Raw genomic sequence first — 15,353 nt, forward strand, 5'->3', positions numbered from 1 at the left:
GAGAGATGTGTTGCATCATCTCTATGTTAGGACGTGATGCCCATATGAATGCGTATCTTACTCATGTTATTATTTTGCATCCTCATATCTCATTGATGAATTGCTATTTATCCACTACAGCTTAAAATAGAGAATAGTCAAGTAAACCCATGAACCCCAATCCACTTTTTTATCATAAGAAACACCTTTATATTGCTTTTATCTATTTGCTGCACTATTTTAATCCAAAAATACAAAAAGATTATTTTTCTTATATTCATCCAAAACACCAAAAACAATCAATCCCTTTATAGTTTTTATTTAGTTACTATATTCTATCTAGTTTTACTCGCTTTATTTTTACTTGTGTTTTATTTACTTACGTGAAACCTTGTGCTTGACAATTACATGGTGGAGTTGGGGACACAAGGATTTTATTTTACTTGTAGGATTGGTAGAAAAAGAGAGAAGAGAATACTCTTTGCTTAGTTCCCCGAGAGTTCGCTTTAAACCCTCGAGTCACCCTTGTGGGGAAAATACTCTACTCACACAACACTCTACACTTGGAGTCCCAGCGTATCAAGATCTTTTTGCCGTTGTTGCTGGGGAGTAATCAAGACACTTCATCAAGCCCGTCGACCGTCATCAAGAGTATTTTCTGGCGCCATTGCCGGGCAGCTGAAAAGTGTTACATCATAATGGTTGGTGCGTAAGAGGTATTTTCTAGAAGAATCTTCTTACAACTGCGTCTCACCAAAGCTTGGGAGGTAACACCACTGTGAGTTATCGTATCTCTTTTAGATTTTGCGTCGTATTTTATTTGTCTTGTTTTTAGTATTTGTTTGCTTGTTTTTAGTTTTTACTTGTTAGTTCCTTTTCATAAAAATTGAAAATCTCATAAAAATTAGTATCAGGTATGTTTAAACAACATAAAAAGTTATGAGATGCGACACGGGATCGCAACCATATTACAACCACAAAGGTTATTAGTTACCACATTGATTCCATAATAATGATCAGTATCTATAAGTCAAGATTTGATAAAAGGGAATGCCTTAGCAGCTGAACTTCATGTTAAATTTTTTGATGAACTTTGTGCTAAAATTGTTACTCCCAACATAGACCCTGGAGTTTTAAGATCTAAGTTGTTCCCACACTCCTTGAATGGAGAAGCTACTCTATGGTATGAAAGTTTTTCTCCAAAAGATAAACATTGGTTTAATATGGGGGCTTCATTTTTTGAAGCATATGGGGAGTGCACAACTGAGCATCAAAAACATATGCTTTACTTTTAGCAACTAGAAATAGAAGAAGAGGAAAATACTATTTTAAATGCCATGGATGAAAAAGAAAATCTTATGCTTGCTAATGATAAACAAATTGAAGAAGTTAAAATACTTAGTGAAGCAAGGGAACCACTTTTCGATCTTGATAAATGTAGATTGCATGAATTGGTTGCTAACTTGATAAATTTGCTAAAGATCTCACTATTAATGTCAATCAAGCTGGTTTTGGTTCCTATATTGCTAACTATGTCATTAAAGAAAATATTCAGAGATATAATAATGAGGCTATGATAGCAGGGGCGGGCCCACTTCAATTCAAGGGTATTCATATGAATACCCAAATGTTTCAAAAACATCATTAATATATAAATGTTCTATGGAATATATGATAAGAAAAACTGTTCGTTTGTAACACCAATGTTCAAGTAGGTCAAATGGTTTGGATGGAACACCTTATTCATTTGGTCTTGAGTTCAAGCCCCATGTAAACCATTTTATTCGTCATACTTTAGATAAAAAAATTAATGTATCTGTTACTATTATAGAAAAGTGATATAGTGTTTGTTCTACTCTTACATTATCATGTTAACTCCAATTTTTTAAGAATTTACATACTCAATGTAGTTTTCTTTCTTTCATAGTTTTGGATCAGTTTGTTAAAGGTGGGAAAGGTTTGTAAATAAATATGTGTGATTCAATATTTCAATTGTTGGTACTCAAATAGGAGATATGTGTGATCACTAATTTGTATTTAAATTATTTTACTCCCTCCGATTTTTATTATTTAACGCTAATATAGATATATCTAGACAGATTTTAGTTTTAAATAGTACATCCATTGTAGCATCAAATAAAATGGATCTGAGGGAGTATAATTTTGAATACCCATACTCGAAATTCTGGGCCCCCCTGTATGATAGCACGGTTCCAGAAAAGTGTCTTGAAAACTGCTGGCGTGTGGGAGTTAGAAATCCCTGAGGTGTAACGGCGCCAGAAAAGTAGCTTCCTTGTGACGGTAAAGCACACGTCCGTTGGGAATCCCAAGAGGAAGGTATGATGAGTACAACAGCGAGTTTCCCCTCAGTAAGAAACCAAGGTTTACCAAACCAGTAGGAGATGAAGGCCACGTGAAGGTTGTTGGTGAAGGAGTGTAGTGCGGCGCAACACCAGTGATTCCGGCGCCAACGTGGAACCTGCACAACACAATCAAACTACTTTGTCCCAACTTAACAATGAGGTTGTCAATCTCACCGGCTTGCTGAAAACAAAGGATTAAACGTATGGTGTGGAGAATTATATTTGCTTGCAGAAAACAACAGAGAATAATGATTGCAGTAGATTGTATTTCAGATGTAAAAGAATGGACTTGGGTCCACAGTTCACTAGTGGTGTCTCTCCAATAAGATAAATAGCATGTTGGGTGAACAAATTACAGTTGGGCAATTCACAAAATAGAGAAGCATATACATATCATGATGACTACTGTGAGATTTACTTAGGGCATTACGACAAAGCATAGACCGCCATCCAGCATGCATCTAAGCCTAAAAAGTCCACCTTCGGGTTAGCATCCGCACCCCTTCCAGTATTAAGTTGCAAACAACAGACAATTGCATTAAGTACTGTGCGTAATGTAAACAATACAAATATCCTTAGACAAAGTATTGATGTTTTATCCCTAGTGGCAACAGCACATCCACAACCTTAGGGGTTGATGTCACTCCCCGCATTCAATGGAGACATGAACCCACTATCTAGCATAAATACTCCCTCTTGGAGTCACAAGTATCAACTTGGCCAGAGCCTCTACTAGCAACGGAGAGCATGCAAGAACATAAATAACACATATATGATAGATCAATAATCAACTTGACATAGTATTCCATATTCATCGGATCCCAACAAACACAACATGTAGCATTACAAATAGATGATCCTGATCATGATAGGCAGCTCACAAGATCTAAACATGATAGCACAAGAGGAGAAGACAACCATCTAGCTATCTGCTATGGACCCGTAGTCCAAGGATGAACTACTCACGCATCAGTCCGGAGGCGGGCATGGTGATGTAGAGCCCTCCGGTGATGATTCCCCTCTCCGGCAGGGTGCCGGAGGCGATCTTCTGAACCCCCCGAGATGGGGTTGACGGCGGCGGCGTGTCTGGAACTTTTTCCGTATCGTGGCTCTCGGTACTAGGGTTTTCGCGACGGAAGGAATAAATAGGCGAAGGGGCAGCGTTCGGGGGGCGCCCGAGGGGCCCACCCCATAGGCCGGCGCGACTAGAGGTGGGGCCGCGCCGCCCTATGGGGTGGCCGCCTCACGTCCCCTCTTCGTATCCTCTTCGGTGTTCTGGAAGGCTCTGTGGAAAATAAGACCGTGGGCTTTTGTTTCGTCCAATTCCGAGAATATACGTAAACTAACTTTTCTGAAACCAAAAACAGCAGAAAACAGGAACTGACACTGCGGCATCTTGTTAATAGGTTAGTTCCGGAAAATGCATAAGAACATTATAAAGTATGACTAAAACATGTTGGTATTGTCATAAAACTAGCATAGAACATAAGAAATTATAGATACGTTGGAGACGTATCAAGCATCCCCAAGCTTAGTTCCTACTCGCCCTCGAGTAGGTAAACGATAAAAACAATAATTTCTGAAGTGACATGCTACCAACACACTCTTGATCAATACTATTGTAAAGCATATGAGATGAATGAAGTGATTCAAAGCAATGGTATATAATTTTCTAACAAAAAGATAATGACTAAACAACTAAATCATATAGCAAAAACTTTTCATGAATAGTACTTTCAAGACAAGTATCAAAAAGACTTGCATAAGAGTTAACTCATAAAGCAATAGATTCAAAGTAAGAGGTTTCGAAGCAACACAAAGGAAGATTTAAGTTTCAGCAATTGTTTTCAACTTGTAACATGTATATCTCATGGATAATTGTCAACACAAAGTAATATAATAAGTGCAATAAGCAAGCATGTAAGAATCAACGCACACAGTTGACACAAGTGTTTGCTTCTAAGATAGAAAGAAGTAGGTAAACTGACTCAACATAGAGTAAAAGAAAGGCCCTTCGCAGAGGGAAGCAGTGATTACTCATGTGCTAGAGCTTTTTATTTTGAAAACATGGAAACAATTGTGTCAACGGTAGTAATAATTCATATGGGTTATGCATAAAACTTCCTATAAGTTGCAAGCCTCATGCATCGAATACAAATAGTGCCCGCACCTGATTTGTTTGGAATTTGACAACCAATGGCTTGTTTACGGTGAAATCTATGTACGAGGATCTTATGAATGACCACACACCTTTTCTTAGAAAATATCTATGGAAAGTTAAAATTCCTCTAAAGATAAAAATATTTATATGGTTTCTGAGTAATAAGGTTTTGCTTACTAAAGATAATTTAGCTAAATGTCGGTGGAATGGGTGTACGAAAAGTGTTTTTTGCAGAGAGCATGAGACTATTGAACACCTCTTCATAAATTGCCCCTTTAGCTAAACTACTTTGGCGCACGGTTAATTTCATATATGATCTTCCACCTCCGACCAATATTACGAATATGTTTGGTAATTGGTTAAATGGAGTTGATAGACAATCTAAGGCATTCATCTGTATTGGGGTTTCTGCTTATGTTGGTCTATATCGAGGGTGAGGAATGATATTATGTTTAACAAAAAAAAATCTTTTCACTTTTTGCAGGTTATCCCATATGGTGTCACTTTGAGTTCAGTTGTGGGCTCTGCTGTCAGCGGAGGGGCAGCGAGATGCTATGGCTACTGGATGCACATGGCTCCAGATGGTCGCTCAAGATATCTTGTGCCAGGCTGGCTTGCAACATAATAGGCGGCTACGTTGATGTGTAGTCATTTTTTTCTTTGTTTCTTTCGCTGGTTGATTCTTGTATCAATTCTAGGCGATGCTTGAGATGTTTTAAACTCTGTACTCGTAACTTCTTAATGAAAGACCGTGTACATCATCATGCAGAAGCCGGGGTTTAATTGCCATTTCAAAAAAAAAGATTGGCTATCGAATTCGTGCTTTAGGAGATAGTTTGCGAAGTCAAGAAATACATTTTTCTGGATTACCTCACTGTACTTGGATAATAATATAGCAACAAAACACACTTGCTGCAGAGACAACTCAATGATCATATTCTTTTTCAACATTTGTACCATTTAACTTAGATTATACAACACATGTCCATCCAATAACAAATATTAATTCTGCATTGGTTGTAGATACTTTGAAGATGCTCAATTAGTTCTATCTCTAGGTACTCATCCTATAGATTGGATCTTCGGATACCACACCATCCTCCTAGATTACCAAGGAAGCTCCAGCAAAAAGATTACTGAAGAAATTATGCAATATATTTGTCAGCTCTCCATAGAGAATATGCACATGTGCATTTATGTAATTTTGTATCTTCAACACCTCACCATTAAAATCATTGAGTCCCGTTTTAGGTGAAGATCCACATGTGTAGCAATACATTCATGTTTAACTTTTTGCCCACCTCCTCTACTAACTCAAATACTTGTTTGCCAACTAATTAAAACTGCACCATCAGTGACCAATATACGGGTAAATTTGTAGAAATTCGACTTTTTTTTGTTTCACGTCTCTACATTGTGAAAATTCTATCATCGTATTGGTAAAAGGGACAGGCGGCGCCGATGCATCAACAAGTGAAAGCCTAAAGGTAGGATTCATATGTAGAACCAGTTAAACAAGTTGTAGTATTTGCTGTTAATTATACGTTTGATTGTGATGAATGTGTCACAGTATCAGGTGAGGAAGCAGTGTCGGCAGCTAGCAGGTAGTGTAAGAAAATCCGTGGTTGAAGAGTTGGTGAATGACTATGAGAAAGATGTCGCTGCTGCATGATGAGAAGCCAAGGGCGCAAGGCATACATCTTCTTGGTGGTATCTTTTGTTTTTGTTTTCTTGCGCTCATATCTCTTGGATTTTGTAGCTACTGAATTTTCTCAATCCTATCTCTGAATAAATATTTCAGTTTACATGTTTCTTTATTTGTGTTCTTTGGTAATAACTCTTAGATTTGTGTTTCCAGGAATTCAGGGATCGATCAGATGATTACCTCATCATATCCATGTGGCTAAAGGGGCTCCCAACCCCTGACAGCCATGCTTGCCTTCCGGTTCCTAGATACAGACAGTCATACAAATCTTGCTTAAGGATGGATGTAAAGCCCTTTCGCTAGGTTTGATGGATTGAAGTAGTACCCAACAAAGTGTGCAGAGCAATGTTGTTTGTACAATGAGCTCATCATGGTAACTGAAAACACCTGGGTGTTTTGTTGGCGTTGGCCACGAAGTGCATTAGAGCGTCCCTTGAGTCCGATCCATCCTAGAAGACTAATTTTCATTACCTTCCTCAGAGAAAGAGAGGAATATCTTAACATTTGATCATGCTTTTCGACTGGTTGCTCAAGCTTGGCATACTCTAAATTATATCTCATATAAATGGTTTTTTAATATGAAATGAAGGATAATAGGCGATACTACTTTGAGTAACAATGCAATTGAACTAATAGCACATGCATTTGTTTTTTCAGAACTTATTTCATATATGATTATATTTTTGTAGGATGTTGGATCTTTATTTGCTGAAAACCTACCAGTACTGCGATCACTGATGGATTATAACAACTGTATGCATCTTCGCGTATAGTCGAACACGAAAGGGAAAACTTACCATTTGCTCCAGATTCTAGAAACTATGAGTGTTAATTGTTGGGCAATGTGTGAAATGTTCAGGATGTCCAAGGAGAAAAGTTAGTTGGTCGCATACATATTTTTTGTGTGAACATCTTGGAAGCGTTCAAGTTATGATGAAAATCTTGGGTCTTCCTGATAATAACTGTTAAGTGGGAACAAATGTTGGAAAGGTACATTTCCTTTATTTCTCATTTATCCCTACTTTAATGTGAGTAAATATGAAGCATGGTATTTTGCTACAATCAAAATGTCAATGAGGCACAAGAGGTTTCTTGTTTGGTTGAAGCTCCAACATATACAATAGATAGTTTTGTTTGTCCGTGTGGGAGAAACTAAAAGTTGAGGTCCCTTTTCTCTTCTTATGTCATCGCTTTTTGGTCCGTAATAGTCCTGTTTCGCAGAACAAAGAAAATATTGGATTGTCCACAGTAGAGGTCATTTATAGAGAGACACTTATAATTGCGTGCGTGCAATATATGAAACGAGCGCATCAGTATATGCCACTGCTTGCAACATTACTGAAAATGTTTGGGAATAATGAAAGTTATGTTGGAAACGATAGCACTCTCAATTTTCTAGCGCAAAGCATTAAGCAGCTTGTTGCCCCCAGTAGTTTTATACTTCTCTGCTCGGGAATATATCTACTCCTGAATCTCCGCAATGTCTTAATCAAGGTTACTGTGATATTTACCGAACACGTAACTTGAGGCCCATTTTTCTGAAAACAAGTATTTATTTGTAACTTTGATCGACAAGGAGGTTTATTTTCTGGAGTGGCATATGTGAATAACTCATGCTAAATTGCAAATCTTTATTTTCTCTTAGTATTTGCAGTATCTAAACTTTTCAACACCTGATTGCTACCTATATACATAGAGAGTGGACTTTTGGAGCAGCTGCTTGGTGAGCACCCGTATCCATACCGTGTATACTGCATCAAGATTCGTGCAAAAAAAAAATTTCCCCTCTCAAATAATTTCTCATTTTTGTATCTCTCACACCACACATTGTTTGAACAAAATAATTTGCAGATCACTTAAACATAACAATTGGAACATGGGAAAAATATTTTGGATTTTTTATTTCATTGTGTATATATATATATTTCAAGAATTTATTTTGAATTTTAAATAATTTGAAATTTGAAATTGCACAAAAAAATTCCAAACTATTTTTGTCCCATTCCATTTGTTATTTTTTAGTGGCTTGCTAAAAAATCAAATCAAAATATTACATAATCTGAGAGATATAAAAAAGAGAAAGTCAAAAAATGTGAGGGTGCACAGAGCGCACGTGCTCTCCCACACTTTTCTCATATACATATCATCATTTTCCCACAGTAGTCTGATTCGGGCGCCTATTTTCTGTTCCTCTACCCAATGCACAAAACACCAGTACACTATCAAATAAATACTAGTGTTAGGCATGTGCTGAGTTGCTCTGAGATTTCAACGTTTCGTCTTGTTTACATTTATGCTTTCTTTAGTTTGTTCTCACAAGCTAGCAACAGATACTGTACCTCCAGATCAATACAAAAAAGTATCATGTTGTAAAAAATGCTAAACGAATTGTTGCTTTCAGTTGTGTGTCATACTCAGCACAAGCATGTATCTTAATCACCTGGAAGGCATAGATCGATGTCACAGAGATTACAGATACATACTGTTCAGTTACCAAAGGACGAAACTAACAGAACCCCCAAACATTTCACCGGAGTTATCACCCTTTGATGATGTTGACATTCATGTTTTCTTTTTATCTGACAAATTAGCTACAGATTATGTCTCTTCAGATCATTACAAGCAAGTCTCGTGGTTCCTTTTCTGCCGATGGTCCTCCTTCGACTCCATGAATCTAAATTGGTATATATTTTTTTCGAAAATTCAAAAAGCTTTGTGTTTCGATGCATTGATAGAAAAGGAGTTTATGTACATTCCCAAAGAAGGGCAAACATCACGCCATACAACTCAACCCAGAGAAGCTATCCTAGGGGAGCTACTGGCAAATGCCCAGGGCCCCTGCCTGTGCCCACGATCTCGCCTCGGAATTGATCGTGTCAAGCAGGGTCGCCACAGATGGTCTAGCGTTGTCTAAGACAGGCACGTTGAGATGCTTCTAGTATGCCGTGAGCATGATTCGTCTGAAAGACATCTTGTGGGTTAATTCAGGCCCTCGCGAATTTCCTGTAAAATCAATAATGACAATTCTTTGATTAGCTTGTGTTCTAGTTCATATGAATGATGCACGGTATACATAAGGCAAATGCTATGTTCATATACAGAAAAAGATGGTTCCAAGTGCGATGCACTGGCCTGTACTGCAACCAGATAATTTGTCTTTTTTCTACTGCTACATTTTGCAAAACGAGGTGCTATTTAACAAATAGAAAATTTGCATGGAAAATTATATGGATATGTACACATTTCTGCATGAAAGAACCCTGTCTAAGAGAAAGACATAATATATTCTAACATCAGGAAAAGAAGAATGAGTAAGCATAACAAAGCATGATTAGTACGGCACATACTTTGTATCCTATGTGAAGTAGCTTCATCTTGTTCTCCTCTGATTGACACCACTGGTATAGTTCAGGGCAACCACGAATGTATAGTGCTTTGAGGTTGGTGAGTTGTTGTATGCCCCAAGGCAAAGACCTTATACCCTCACATCTATAGATACCAAATTCTTTGAGAGAGGTGGGCAAGACACAGACCCTTTCTTGGTTATGAGTGAGCTTTATCTTCCCCTCCTCTGGTTCAATCACAAACTTTAGTTTAGGGCAGCAACTAATTGCCAGAACTCGGAGGTTGGTGAGTAGCTGTATGCTTTCCGGCAAATTTCTCAAGACATCACACTCCTTTATGGTGAGTTCCTTGAGAGAGGTTAATTCGCCTAACCAATGAGGCAGTGATATGCTCGTGCACTTCGACAAGTACAGTGATTTTAGCTGTGTGAGTTGCCTCATGTTCTCGTTAAACCCTTTTAGCCATTTGCATCTTTCCATTGTCAGACCCTGTAGAGATGTGAGCTCACCCATCCATTTTGGAAGTTCTTCTTGGTCTTGGTCTTGCAGGTACAGTTTCTCCAAAGAGGAGAGATGTTGGATGGTGTCCGCTGAGCCGGTTAGATCACTGCAATTTTCAATGGACAAAACAGTGAGGCCAAAGAAGTATTGAATCAACCTCCACTGATACAGAGGTACCATGCAGTGTTTAACTGACAGCTCAGTGGTTATTGGAGAAGAATAGGAACCATTGGTGTCTGACACAGTACACTCTTCCCATGATGATAACACATTATCACTGTTCGATATCAATAAACATTTACATTTTGGTGGAAGCGGTTTCATCCTTAACATGGGGCAATCATGTATTTCCAGTCTCTCAATCACGTGCTCTTCACCACTGGAATATGACATGTTCCACTCAACCAGGCTTGCCATACCTCTCAGAACCAAATTTTCTAGGTTTGGTACTTGGTTCACTAGCCAGGCTGGAAAGCTGACACCATTATAACCACATATCTTCAACTTCTTCAATGTGCTTGGTGGCAGTAGATTTTCCAACAGCATCTTGTCATCCACAAACCTCTCGACATCTCCAATCCACTCCAGTTTCAAGTCTTCCAGGCTTTGCTTTTCCATTAATTTTATACGTTGTGCCTCTCCTGCAGACTTCACATTTTCAAGTTTAGTTATCTCCAGTACGGCAGGATCTGTGTGCTGTAGTAGGACAAGGTTGCTGCTAGAGTCACCATCACCAGCTTGCACCACAAAGTGTGGCAACGATAGTGAACCGCTAGTGAGCTGTGGTAGTTCCTTAATATTGGCACACCCATTTAAATAAAGAAACCTCAAACTATTTAGTGTACCTATGCTTTCATGTATCTTTGTAAGATAGATGCAGCCTGAGAGGTCCAATGTATGCAGCTTTCTCAGTCTACCAAGACTTTCAGGTATACTCGTAAGACCAAAATTATTTGACAAGTTCAGATGCTCTAGATTGGAAATATTACTACTGATATGGTTGATGAGACTGTCAAAGCTAACATTTGACTTGAGACCCACTCTGGATAGATTTAAATACCGAAGTTTGGTCAAATCATCCGGCAGCAAGCTGACAAATGTAGTGAGTAAACTCAAATATTGCAGATTTGTTAGACCAACCAAAGCTTCCGTTAAATGTTCAATCAAACAGCAGTAAGATAAATCAAGATGCACCAAATTTTTCAGACGCCCAAATAAGCGTGGCAATTTTGCCATAAGTCGACAACCTGATAAGTTCAAATACTTTAGTTGAATGAAAGTGCTCAAAGCTTCAGGGAGCTTTTCGAGATGACAATACTCGGAAGATAAGTTCAAATACTCGAGTTTAGTGAGCCCCCCCAGAACTTCTGCTTCTTCGAAACATTCAAGATATGAGCTGAATGATAAGTTCAAATACTGCAGTTCAGATAATCCGCCCAGAGCTTCTGGTAGCTCCCCAATATTTGGGCAGTATGATAAATTCAAATATTTCAGTTGCGTGAGGCTGCACAAGAACGCAGATATACCTCCAACACAAGAGCAATTTGCAAAATCTAGATGCACTAATTCTTTTAGCCTCCCAAATGATTCTGGCAATTTTTCAATTCCAGAACAACCTGATAAATCAAGATACGCCAGACCTTCGATTTCTCCAATTGATTCTGGCAAAGAAAAAATTCTAGAAGAACCATGAAGGCTGAGGTACATTAACTTTGAGAGCCTGGTGATACTATTCGGAATGATTGCATCTTGGACTCTAGGAGCATTAAGATACCTCAACTGCTTCAAAACACCAATAGAATATGGCAGCTTATGTATGGAACACTCGCTTAAGTCCAGAACACGAAGAGACTTAGCAGATGAAAATGCCGCATCATGAAGTTTAATTTTGTCACAGTCTGCAAAATGAAGCGCCCTTATCTTGGATGACTCCAAGCCCAATGGCTTACTACAATCATCGAGCAATGCATAGTGGTAGCATCTTCCCTGAATGTTGACGCATTTTCCAACAACAAGTATTTCATCGTCCATGACTGATCTTGCTAAATCGTGCACCAGGTCATGCATGGTCAACAATGTCATATCTTCATCATATAGTTCGATAGTCTGCAACAAAATCGTTTAGCAGTGTCAGCCTTTGGAGTTTTAATACTTTAGTCAATTTGGGAACTACCTCTTTTTGGTCCCATTCACAAGCTACTGTGTGAGTGTGGTAGTATGTTTGCCAACTGTTCTATTTGAACATGTACGATTGTAGTCTAAAATTCTAAATAACCACAGTAGCTGGATTATTCCTCCCATAGCATTGCAACACTCTAAGTTGATCTTTCTTTATATATTATAATCTTGAATTTTTTGTTATGCAATTTTCACTATAATGTCACATTTCATCTTTACAGCAAAAATGTGCATTCTTTTGTCCTACAGAAGTTAATAATCAAGGTTTTTCATTGTATGATATGTATTCGTCATAACTTGGGGATAAGGGGATTGGATTTCCTTGTTAAGCAGTGATAACGCTCGAGGATTTATTGTACATTGCCCAATGTAGCAATATCTTTGTTACGTTCTACTTTTAAAAAGTAGAAAAAATGTTGGACATCACATATTTATTGGTATGCTAGCAAGAATATAAAATACGCAATCAGAAAAAAAAAAGTTGTGATAAATGTTGTATAACATTATTGCATAACAAATACAATATTTTAGTGTATTCGAATTCTAAAACCTACATTTAAAACGATGTTTAAGAAGAAAAAACAGGGGTCAACTTCTCCTACCAAGCAATCATGCTAGTTACATGAAGGACCGAAGCAGAACTAAGAGACTAGTTTATCAGACGTTGCATGTGGATCGAAACTTCAGGCATCATGATGGATATTTCCTAGAACTGGACATCACTACTCAATATTTTTTTCTTCAATTAGCATTCCAAAAGAATCAATAGCCGAATATCCTAGGGATGGGCTAGGGGCTAATACAATAATATGCAAGTGGAGTGTTACTGAATCCACCAATTAAGTGTGTTTAAGAAGTTAAGGGAGTTTGCTGTTGCCCAGGTGTGCCATTTTTAACCATGTACTTGATTGATCCTACACTAGTTCAAATGTTCAAGAAAAGAGAGTGCCAAAAGCTGACTAATGTAAACTCACCGATGGTGACTTCAAATGTTCAAGAAAAGAGAGTGCCAAAAGCTGACTAATGTATCTCTCACCGAGCTGCCAAGTAGAGAAACCAAGAGAAACCCACTGGTGAATAAGATCATCTTTAATTATCTTGTGACCTTTTGGAAATATTGCGCAATATGCAAAGCAGAGCTTCAAACATGAAGGCATAACACTGTAGCTTAGCTTCAGAGATGCAAGCACTTGTGTGGAAGATGTATCTTCCAAAGTAGATACAGTCCAAATATTGCTATCTCTCACATTTTCCCATTCACTAAACTTCATAGATTGTAGCATGTGTCCAAGTGCTTTAGCTGCTAGAGCCACACCACCACACTTGAGTGCAATGACTTTCCCTATTTTCTCTAATTGTTCTTTGTCGCCTCTAGATTCGAATGCACTCTTTTGCTTTATTATGGACCAACACATGTCATCACTCAATGGTGCTAATTTGTATGGTTTGATGGTAGAGATTTTCTTTGCAATACTCTCATCACGTGTGGTTACAATAACAACCACATTACCGCCCTTGCCGACCCTTAGCATGTCCATCAGGCTTTCCAAAGGAAATTCCTCACCCTCCCACAGGTCATCTAAAACAATCAGAATCTTCTTGTCAGTTAGTATATTTTGAAGGGATTTATGTACCATCTCCATTCTAGTGTACCCGCTCTCCTTCCCTTTCTCTGACAGTTGTGATATTATAGAATTTCCAATTTTCTTTAGATCAAATTTCTGGGACACATAAACCCACACCTGAGAGTATTCTTTGAACTGGGAACTATTGTAAACCATTTTTGCCATTGTTGACTTGCCAATGCCTCCAATTCCACAAATGGAAAGAATTGTGATCTCTTCAGCCATCCTCTCTGATAAGGAAGCAAATATTTCATCTTTATCTTCAGTCCTTCCAACAATCTGTGTCTCTACGGTTGACGTGGTTTCCCATATACCTGTAACCTTCGCGTCATTGGCACTAGTGCCTTCTGTTAATTTGAATTTATCGTGTTGATCTGTTATCACTTCCAAATCCTCCCTCATCTTCTCCATCTTATTGGCCATTGTAATTTTTGGACCAACTGTGAGATAAGGGATCATAGTTGCCAAATATTTTTTGAAAGAGAACTGCAAGACAGTTGATTTGTCAATACAGTGTGAAATCACTAGGACAATACGGTATTACAAATGCACTCAGGCCAATAGGAAGTCTAGTTAAACATTAAGAGGCATACTTCTTCTTCATTCCACTGGATCAAATATTATTTCTAATTTTTTTAAAAGACAATTGGTACAAAACTGTAAGAAACCTAGGTTCAGAATGTAATAGAGTCTTACAAAAGTTTGAAATCTAAATATGTCTGAAAAGTTTTTCATGTGAAGAAAAATACTCCCTCCATCCTACGAAGGTTGCGTGAAATTTGTTAAAATTTGAATGCATCTAGACATTAAATAGCATCTAGATACATCCAAACTTTGACAAATCTCTGACAACCTTCATGAAACGGAGGGTGTAAAGTAAGTCAGGGCACACAAAATTATTCTAACATGGGTACTACAAGCCTTTTACATTTAAATTAACTCCAGCAAGTTTAGAAACCATAACAACATGAAGAGCTGAGTTTTCTACCCCTACCTTCCGAGCAGATGGCTGGGTGATGGCTTGTGTATCAGCCTCGAACTCATCAATCATGTCCGAGATGACATACATGGCGCCCTTAAGCCGCTTCAGCCATAATAGGGTTGGTTCATCAGTGATGGATTGCCTCTCGGCGACCTTGAGTACAGCCTCGACAGACTCCAGAGCCATCTGCATCTTCTTCAGCTCCCTGTCAAAGTTATTCTGCAGCGTGATCTCAGCTTTGATCGCAGAACCAATCTGGTCGCCCACCACCTTGAGGATGGCAGCCGCAAGCATGCCGCCGAGCTCTGCCATGGCCGCCCGCTGAATGTGCTCAGGATTAGGGGGAGGGTTGAAGGTCGTGGGAGCTAGAACCAAGCAGCAATGACAGGGGGCACCACCAAACGTGCTCAGGATTAGGGGGAGGGTTGAAGGTCGTGGGAGCAAGAACCAAGCAGCAATGACACGGGGCACCACCAATTGCATCGAGTCAACTCTTGCAAAGTCTGTCTTCATTT

At 38.6% G+C, this 15,353-nt stretch overlaps 1 protein-coding gene across 1 annotated transcript; it reads right to left on the reverse strand.

The window, feature by feature from the left end:
- Nucleotides 1–8,570: 8,570 nt before the first annotated feature.
- Nucleotides 8,571–15,150, reverse strand: LOC124680919 (putative disease resistance protein RGA4). The gene is made up of 7 exons (XM_047215938.1): nt 14,851–15,150; nt 13,479–14,342; nt 13,206–13,370; nt 11,112–12,159; nt 9,742–10,841; nt 9,556–9,690; nt 8,571–8,648 (listed from the first exon to the last, which is right to left on the reverse strand). The coding sequence occupies exons 1-7, from the start codon at nt 15,148–15,150 to the stop codon at nt 8,571–8,573; spliced, it is 3,690 nt and encodes a 1,229-aa protein (XP_047071894.1).
- Between the last annotated feature and the right edge of the window lie 203 nt (nt 15,151–15,353).

Source organism: Lolium rigidum, unplaced genomic scaffold (assembly GCF_022539505.1).
Source record: "Lolium rigidum isolate FL_2022 unplaced genomic scaffold, APGP_CSIRO_Lrig_0.1 contig_30536_1, whole genome shotgun sequence".
Taxonomy (NCBI): Eukaryota; Viridiplantae; Streptophyta; class Magnoliopsida; order Poales; family Poaceae; genus Lolium; species Lolium rigidum.

Excerpts from the sequence above, each read along its gene's own strand:
- LOC124680919 (XM_047215938.1), bottom strand. The coding sequence starts at position 15,150 with ATGGCAGAGCTCGGCGGCATGCTTGCGGCTGCCATCCTCAAGGTGGTG. Across the intron at positions 14,343-14,850 it reads CCCAGCCATCTGCTCGGAAG|TTCTCTTTCAAAAAATATTT; the intron begins GTAGGGGTAGAA and ends ACTGTCTTGCAG. Across the intron at positions 9,691-9,741 it reads TCACTCATAACCAAGAAAGG|GGTATAAGGTCTTTGCCTTG; the intron begins GTCTGTGTCTTG and ends TATAGATGTGAG.